Consider the following 10,000-nt stretch of genomic DNA (forward strand, 5'->3'; position numbering starts at 1 on the left):
CTCTCAAAGCGGCATCTTTGTCCGCCCACGGGGTGAAATTCAGTCAGCTAATTCGGCTCGTTCAAATCTTGCTCACTTGGAGCCTGTGGTTCAGACGGGCCATGGAACTGGTCAGAGTTCCCTGTCTCTCCCGGGCAGATTTGCTCACCAACTTACCCCGGTTCCCGTCGGCTTTGGGGGCCAGCCGGTTAATCCTGCCCGCCAAGGCGCCACGTCCTTCCAGAATGCCGCATTCCAGGGTGCCGTAGCCACCCCGAGCAACGTAGCCTTCCAGGGAGCAGTGAGTAGTCCAAGTACCACAGCCTTCGTAGGTTCCGTACCCAATTCACATAGCATATCCCTTCAGGGTCCACTGGTTCACCAGGACACCGCAGCACAATCACCGTTTGTCGCCGTCCCAGGTTCCGGGACATCTGCAGTGTCTACTGGCACTGTCGGCACGTTTGGCCTTCCTAGTACTCACGGTTTTGCTAGTCAGAGTGCCCTCTTCGGAAACCAGGCGTCCCTCACCGCACCTGGGTCCTTTACCCCCAGTGGCGCCACAGGCTTCCCCAGCGGCGATGTCGCACTCTTCGTGGCTTCCGACTTCCTTCAGGGCAGCCGCGCAGACGCCGTCGCCCCAACATCCGGCGGCAGGGTGCGTCATCCCAGCCCCGCCCAGGGGATTCTGGGAGGCCTCGGGAGAGTTTCTGGCACTCCGGGGCTTCTGACCTCCGCTTCTGGCACTCCAGGCATCTTCGACGTCTTGGGCACCCAGGGCAACTCCGGCTTTTCCTATGGATTCGAGGAAAGTCCTACATCTGTACAAACTTTCGGGAGTCACTTCAACCCTGGACGGCAATAAAAAGGAGATCATATTAAACTATTCTACCCTCTGCAATAGGTGATTAGTAGCATAGGTTACTAATCACCTAATCCACCTGTTTCAGAATCAAATTTGTACTTGAAGCTTTCTTTTGGTGAATGAGTCGTTTAGAAAGATAGAGGGAGGGCAGAGATAGAGGGAGGGAGCGACTGAGCGAGAGGTTGGAGGAGGGGGTGCAGAGAAGGAGAGAGAGAGAGAAAAGGTGGAAGGGAGAGAGAGGGGGAACGCAGGAGAGACGGTTAGAGTGAGAGAAAAGGAAGGGAAGGAGGCAAGTAATGTTAGAGAGTTAGAGAGGGGAAAAGGGAGAGAGGGAGTGACAGTTAGAGGGAAGGGAGAGAGAAAAACAGGGAGACTGGGAGTAGGGGGGAATGAGAGAGAGAAAGCGAGAAAGAAATGTGAAGAGAGAGAAGGGGGAGAGAGGGAGAAAGAGAGAAACCTACATATCTAATTCAGTTCCTCTTCAGTCTTCATCCAGTATTCTCTGGATGGATGCATCTAAGGCAAAGATACTGTCAACATTTTCCCTTACTATTTTGTATTTAGATTAAGATATGTATATGCGTATGTCTTGCGTAAAATTGCAATATCCAGATTTGTTTACATAGAAATATGCAGTACATACAGGAGGGTCATTTCACAATATATCCAATGTGAATCTGTACAGATGTGGAAACCAAAGGAATATGATTTTGTGTGTTGAATAAAGATAATTAGTTTTTTAAGATACTGTCTTTCTGCCTTGCTTATTCAGAAATCTATGCATGCCAAATAATGCTGCATGTGGCGTGTATGCTTATGTGTGTGTGTGTGTGTGTGTGTGTGTGTGTGTGTGTGTGTGAGTGTGTGTGTGTGTGTGTGTGTGTGTGTGTGTGTGTGTGTGAGAGTGAGTGTGTGTGTGATTATGTGTTTGTGTATGTGTGTGTCTCTGCTTATATATGTACCGATTTTAATCTTAAAATCGGCTGATTTGTTTAATTTTGATCCATCTCCTGCTTGATAACAAATTGGAGCTATGTTTTGGCCAAATATATTTATAAAATACGTCAATCTATTATAAATATATGTTGCGATAGGCGACAAACAATGGATCATAGATGCTAAATAGAACTTAGTGGGAAATGCTAGAGCTCTCAGTGAAATATTTCCCAGATATTAATTTTTTTCCCAAAGTTCCGTTACAACCAGTGTATCATGGTGAAAAAAATAACTGAATAGATATCAATAAAGAAAAAATCATCATCATCATTACAAATTATCGTACAAGTATTGTTGATGAAAGATCTAATCGAATTACGTCTGATAAGTACATTCCACATTTCCATTCACAACTTTTCTACTGCACAAACACACACCACCAAAGAAGTGCTTCATATAAATACTAAATTTTTAAACACAAGAATCAAGCTTTAAAAAACTGCTGTGAAAAAATATAGATTCATTGCACTCATTTGACTGTTAAAAGGGTATTACGATTTACTGAAATACTGCAATACTAAGTTTGCACGTTATGCGGCACATGGACGAAGCCGGCTCTGTGCATTGGTAAGTCTTGTCACGCAATATTTAACACGATAGATGGACGCGTATATAGATAGATATAGATGGAGGAAATGGAAAACTGTGTGTAGAGAGAGAGAGAGAGAGAGAGAGAGAGAGAGAGAGAGAGAGAGAGAGAGAGAGAGAGAGAGAGAGAGAGAGAGAGAGAGAGAGAGAGAGAAAGAGAGAGAGAGAGAGAGAGCAAGGAGAAGACAGATAAAGAGAAACAGAGATAAATAGAATGAATAGAAGGATGATGAAAGACAATTCAGTTTCCACCACACTATATAACCTTGGATTGTTTTTATAGCGATTTTGTGGTATACAACAAGTATATAAGAAACGTTTTTTCCAAGTAAAAACAACCTGGTTACTCTGCTTTTTATTGTTGTTGTCGTAATTGTTGTCAAAGTAATATTTATGGCATTTTAAATCTTTGTTAATAAAATTCAAAATATCGCCAAGCTTAGAACTCAACCTTTCCTGTCCAATGCTTTATATTTATAGCTTCGTGTCTGTATCTTTTGTTTTTTGCGTATTTTTTTCTACATTTGTCTATGCAATTTGCCTAAATCTGCATTTGTCTATATTTGTCCATATCTGTATTTGTTTTTATATATGTCTGCACTAGTAATTTACTCTATGTGCTTATAACGTATGATTTGCTTATACAACGATGTCTACCGTTATTAGTAGTCTATTTTTTCTGAATGTCTCTATATATATTTATCATTCAGTTGTCTATATGTCTATATCATTATCGAGGGTGTAGTAACTAAGCCACTTTCACACACACGCACGCACACACACACGCACATTCAAAAAATATACTTATACTAAATTTATATCACCTACTGATGGTGAAATTGGAAGTATATTGATGTCTGCAATAATGTTGAAATTTCTCTCTATTTCTTTATTTCTCTCTCTCTCTCTCTCTCTCTCTCTCTCTCTCTATCTATCTATCTATCTATCTATCTATCTATCTATCTATCTATCTATCTATCTACCTATCTACCCTTTTATCTGCATCTCTCTCTTTTAATGATTCGTTTCCATGATAAGAATTAAAAAAAAAAAAACACACACACGTCTGCAAGAAAAACAAAAAACAACCAAAAGCCTTCAACCAAAAGAGTTCAACTTTCTCCTCTGCAGATATAACTTTTTAATAAACATGGCTTAACCTTTTTCATGCTTGTGTTTTATCTCTATCTCTCTATTTCAATTTCTTATAACGAATATGATGATGATACTGACAAAAAAGATGATGAGGATTATATATATATAAATGAAAATAACCACCGGTACAGTAGAGAGGCAATCATAGTAATTATAATATTGATAGAATCAAAATAAATAGTGTCAAAAATTGTCATGATGATGATTTTGACAATACAATAACCAGAATAAGATTTATGATAATTATGATGATAATTTGAGCATCAATAATTGTGATAATGGTGATACAACAATAATCATAAGGATAATGATAAAAAATATATATATAATGATAGTGATAATGATCTAAGGATAAGGATGGTTATCAAGATAATAATACTGAAAACAATGATCATAATGTTAATAATGACAATGGTAATAATAATAAACAAGTGACTGTAATGGTGATGATAATAATAATATTTACTATAGTAAGAATGAGGATAATGCTGAAAATAGTAATAAGTATTATTTTGTTATTGTTGTTATCATTATCATTATCATCATCATTATCAATATCTTATCATCACGATTATCCTTATCATTACTGTTATCACTTGTCATTATCATTGTATTAATAATAATTATTATTATCATTATAGTTCTAAAAACAATGATAATGATAATAATGAAAATAATACTAATAACAATAAAAATAGTAGTGATAACAATGATAATAATGATGATAATAATGATAACAATAATGATAATAATAATGGTTGAAAACGGTAATTATTTTACTATTATCACTATCATTACCATTACATTTATCAATATCCTTATCATTATCATTATCATTATGATAATGATGATGATGGTGAAAATTATAGCAATAATAATAATAATGACAATTGCAATAATAATGATTAGTTATCATTAATCATTATCATTACTATTGTCATTATTATTATTATTATTATTATTATTATTATTATTATTATTATTATTATTATTATTATTATTATCATCATTGTTATCATAATAATTATTATTACTATCACTGATATCATCATCCTCATCTTCACCATCATCATTATTTTTAATTTCTTATTTTTACTTTTACTCTTATTCCTATCGCTATTATTATCATTATAATCAATATCATCATTATCATCATTATCATTTTTATCATTATTATTTTTATTATCATTATTATTATTATCATCATCATCATTAGTATTGTCATCATCATTATCATTATTATTATCATTATTGTTATCATTATTATTATCATTATTATTATTATTATTATTATTATTATTATTATTATTATTATTATTATTATCAGTGTCATCATTATTTTTATTATCATAATTATTATCATTACCAATATTATCATTATTATTATTACTGTTATCATTATTATCATCATTATCACTATCAATATTGATATCATCGTTATCATCAGTATTACCATGATCTTTTTCATTCTAATTATTATTATAGTATTATCATCATCATTATCATCATTATCTTTATTATTAATATTTTACTATTATTATCATTATAAGAATTATTAGAATTATTATTGTTATAATAGTAGTGTTAATGATGATAAGATGAACAAGAACAAGAAGAGGCAATAATGATAATAATGATAATAATAATGATAATAATAATAATAATAATAATAATAATAATAATGATAATAATAATAATAATAATAATAATAATAATAATGATAATAATAATAATAATAATAATAATAATAATAATAATAATAATAATAATAATAATAATAATAATAACAATAATGATAATAATAATAATCATAATCATCATCATCATAATAATAATAATAATAATAATGATAATAATAATAATAATAATAATAATAATGATAATAATGATAACAATGATAATAATAAAAGTATTAATGATAGTAGTAATTATTATAATAATAACAATAATGATAATAATAATAATAATAAAAATAATAACATAAAATAGTAATAATAATAATAATAATGATAATAATAATAATAATAAGAAGAAGAAGAAGAAGAAGAAGAAGAAGAAGAAGAAGAAGAAGAATGATAATGATAATGATAATAATAATAGTAACAATAATAAAAGTAATAAGAAGAACAATAAGGATAGAAATAATAGTTAACAATGATAATAACAATACTGCTGATAATGATAATAATAAAGATAACCATAATGATAATAATGTTGATGATAATAATAATATCAATGATAGCAAAAATAATAATAACACCACCACCAACGTGAATAATAATAAAAATAGCAACGATGATAATAATAACGATAGTGATTGTATTAACAACAACAATAATCATAATGATGATTATAATGATAATAACAATGATGATGATAAAAATAGTAATAGTAGTAGTAATGATGATAATGATGATGATAATATCAATAATAACAATAAAAGGGGCAATAATAGTAATAATAATAATAATGATAAAAATCATGATGATAATAATAATGATGATAATAATAATAATAAAAAATAATAATGGTAATAATAATGATAATGATAATGATAATAACAATGATGATGATAAAAATAGTAATAGTAGTAGTAATGATGATAATGATGATGATAATATCAATAATAACAATAAAAGGGGCAATAATAATAATAATAATGATAATAATAATAATAATAATAATAATAATAATAATAATAATGATAATAATAATAATAATAATAATAATGATAATAATAATAATAATAATAATAATAATAATAATAATAATAGTAATAATAATAATAATAATATGATGATGATGATGATAATAATAATGATAATGATCATACTAATGATGATGATGATGATGATGACAAGTAACAAGTAGTAACAATATTGATAATGATAATAATACATAGACAATAACGTGATTTACAACACTTGTAAGAGGCATGCTAAAAATATCTTACAAATTCTAGCTATTCTTAATTTGATCATAAGAAAAAATGCGACTCTGCATCAGTATACGATGGATAGCATTCATTCATTACAGCCAGTAAAGAGAACATGAATCTTTATACAAAAATAAAAAGAAAGAAGGAAAAGCAAGCAAAAGGATTCATTCCAGTGTTCACGCCCAGCGAGACCGCCCTGGGAATCGCCATTATTAGCTACCTTGGAGGCCGCAAATGTGCCTGCAAAGGCAACGTCATTTGTCCACAACCTGCAGAGGCCTTGATTGAGGAGTATATACCGGCGGAGGTGACCGAGGGCCGTCAGACAGCTCCCTCGTGTCGGGTGGGTCCAGTCCTCTCTGCGCCATGAACACCCTCGTGAGTGTTGGCTTCTGGGCCCTTGCAGTGTGTGTGTCTGGCGTTATGACAGGGAACTGCTTATCTCATCATATTTTGTTTACAGGGTCTTTTGTGCGCCTTCGCCGCCTTCGTCAGCTGCTTAGCTTTCTGTGATGGTTCCTTCGCCGTAGTCTCTCACGCTCCAACTGCTGCCGTCGCCGTCCACGCTCCGGTTGCGCCAGCGGCCCCCTATGTCTCCGTGGGACATCACGCTCCCGTGCCATTGGCGCCTGCCGCGTCCCAGTACCACGCCCAGGACGAGCTCGGACAGTACTCTTTCGGCTACAGCGGCGGCCCCTCCTCCAGGAGCGAGAGCCGCGACGCCTACGGCAACGTGCGAGGCTCCTTCAGCTACGTCGACTCCTACGGCAACGTCCAGTCCCGATCCTACGTCGCCGACGGCTTCGGCTTCCGCGTGATTGGCACCGACGGCCTTCGGCACAAGCGGTCCTACGGCACTTACCCGGCCTCCACTGGCCCCCTGGCCACCGTGTCCCACGTGGCTCCTGTGCTTCACGCTGCTCCTACCTTAGCTTCTGTTGCCTCTCCTCTCGGAGGCTTCTACGGTCACCACGCAGTCCCGTCCTTCGCCAGCTACGGGAGCCACCTGGCCCACCCCTTCGGCCACGTGCTTCGTCACAAGCGCTCCTACGGCACCTACCCGGCCTCCACTGGTCCTCTCAGCACCGTGTCCCACGTGGCTCCAGTGGTTCATGCTGCTCCTGCAGTGCCCCCTGTGCTTCATGCTGCTCATGCTGCATCCCCTGTGCTTCATGCTGCTCCTGTATTGTCCCCTGTGGTTCATGCTGCTCCAGGCTTTGCTCCTGTTGCCTCCCCTCTCGGGGGCTTCCCCTTTGGACACCACACAGTTCCATCCGTCACCAGTTACAGAAGCCACCTGGCTCACCCTCTGCTGACTAAATATTCTGACTACTAAACTCGTGCTTACACGCCTAATTGCTGCAATAAAGCTGTGTTTTATCTAGTAAAAACAGATTTGGAAGCAGTGAAATATGTGCATATATGTCTCTCCCCCCCCCCCTCCGGCGCCCTCATGCCCCTCTATCCATTTGGTCAACTCTGCCTAGATCTCTTATTCGTAACCTTTCTCTGTGTATGTCTGCTTCCATACCCTTTCGTAGGCAAATACTTTTTGTTGGATTTATCTCTCTCTCTCTCTCTTTCTCTCTCTCTCTCTCTCTCTCTCTCTCTCTCTCTCTCTCTCTCTTTCTCTCTCTCTCTCTCTCTCTCTCTCTCTCTCTCTCTCTCTCTCTCTCTCTCTCTCTCTCTCTCTCTCTCTCTCTCTCTCTCTCTCTCTCGCTCTCTCTCTCTCTCTCTCTCTCTCTCTCTCTCTCTCTCTCTCTCTCTCTCTCTCTCTCTCTAACTCTCTCTATCTATCTATCTATCTCTTTCTCTCTCTCTCTCTATCTATCTATCTATCTATCTTTATCTATCTTTTTATTTCCATCTCTCTATAGATAGATAGGTAAATAGATATGTATGTACATGTATCTATGCATAAATGTAAATATATGCATGTGTATGCATGCATATATTTATGTCTATATACACACGCACACACACACACTCACATATGTATGTACATACATATGTGTGTGTGTTTGTGTATATATATATATATGAATTTATGTATGCATGGTTTCAAGCATACATGCTGACATATCGTGTCTCTACACATCCTTCCTCTTCTCCCACACATACCCAAGATGACCTCCTTCCTCACCCCCTCCACCCCACCCCATAGGCCCCCCACCCTAAAGCAACACGCAAAACAAATGACGAACAACAATTAGTCACCGCCGAGCCAGCAAGTGTTCGTGTCTGGTGCCAAGGTCGTCTCCATTGAGGATATGAGTCATCGTGTCTAATGAAAGGGGTTCTGGCGATTTTCGTGGGAATTTGGGTTTAAGGATCACGAAAAGGCGATCCAGGTTGTTCAGGTTTGTTTATAATGCGTTGGAGAAAGTTTTTGTAGGTAAGTTTTTGGGTTTATATTTTTCTATATTATGGCTATTCGATGATGTAAGTGTTATTGTGGTTATTTGTTAATGTTATTATTACTATTATTATTAATTTTGTTGTTTAGACTACTACTACTAACACTACTAACACTGCCACTACTACTGCTTATAATGATAATAATAAGAAGAGGAATTGTTGTCATCATTATAAGTATCGTTATTATCATCATTATCATGATTATCATAATTAAAGTCGTTATCTTTATTATCATCAGTAATATCATCATCATTACTAATTAGTCTCTCTTGTTCAAAATACGGAGAAAGTTTACGTGGTTAATATGTATTTTTGTTTACTTAGCTCTAAAATAACATGAATGCATAACTTAGTTAACGTTCTTCAACAACAAATACAATGTGAATATATATTTTATGTTCTCGTGGGTGGAATTCAGGCTTAATTTGAAATTATTCTTTACAATATGAATTTAATTCGTGAAACATGTCTTACAATACTGTTTTTATAGGGCTTCGAAATCATTTCTATGGTCTATGATATAATATCTCAAAATGTTTAATATCTATTTATATCACTATCAAAAGCAATGCATTGCAGAAGGATCAAATGAATGATGATTATAAAGGGGATACGTGTATTTACAATATATAACTCTCACTTAGGTTTAATCAAGCCGCCAACATCCGGCCGCCTCTTGTATTATGTGATTTCGTGACGAATATGTCCTTGGCCTTGTCTATAGCATTTTTTCCTTGTGTTCGAGATTGAGTCCTTGGAAACACGCCTTTAACTGTACGTGCTTCGTTTCATTTACTTCCATCCGGGTCTTTTTGATGGCGTTTCCAGATCCCGTTTGTTTAAACTGCTGTCGAAGGCTTCGGTCTGGTGAGTGAATGTCATCATCGTGCAGCGCTTTGTGGATGAAAAGATTACAAAGGCGTGCACTTATTTTCATCGGTATTGAGTCGAGGCGGCGCAGGAGCTCTACGGCTGGGGTTCTGAGGGCACGAGACGCCTCCTGCTGGGGAGGACGAGGGTGAGGTAGCCGGCAAGAGGAAAAATCCTTCGGGAAGCTGAAG

The 10,000-nt window shown here is 36.0% G+C and overlaps 3 protein-coding genes across 3 annotated transcripts in view; 2 read left to right on the forward strand and 1 right to left on the reverse strand.

The window, feature by feature from the left end:
• Positions 1-1,579, forward strand: part of LOC113813100 (uncharacterized) — an 8,347-nt gene extending 6,768 nt beyond the window's left edge. The window contains exon 2 of the mRNA XM_027365038.2: positions 1-1,579. This exon is cut by the window's left edge and continues 1,016 nt beyond it. Coding sequence (XP_027220839.1) covers positions 1-844 — 844 coding nt within the window. The 3' untranslated portion in view covers positions 845-1,579.
• Positions 1,580-6,826: 5,247 nt separating this feature from the next.
• Positions 6,827-8,294, forward strand: LOC113813101 (uncharacterized). The gene is made up of 2 exons (XM_027365039.2): positions 6,827-6,899; positions 6,985-8,294. Exons 1-2 carry the CDS (start codon positions 6,888-6,890, stop codon positions 7,855-7,857), a joined length of 885 nt encoding a protein of 294 aa, XP_027220840.1. The 5' UTR covers positions 6,827-6,887; the 3' UTR covers positions 7,858-8,294.
• Positions 8,295-8,367: 73 nt separating this feature from the next.
• Positions 8,368-10,000, reverse strand: part of LOC138867428 (uncharacterized) — a 3,080-nt gene continuing 1,447 nt past the window's right edge. The window contains exon 2 of the mRNA XM_070143141.1: positions 8,368-10,000. This exon is cut by the window's right edge and continues 828 nt beyond it. The gene's annotated coding sequence lies outside the window, so the exon portion shown is untranslated.

The sequence above is a fragment of the Penaeus vannamei genome, chromosome 3 (genome assembly GCF_042767895.1).
Source record: "Penaeus vannamei isolate JL-2024 chromosome 3, ASM4276789v1, whole genome shotgun sequence".
Classification (NCBI taxonomy): Eukaryota; Metazoa; Arthropoda; class Malacostraca; order Decapoda; family Penaeidae; genus Penaeus; species Penaeus vannamei.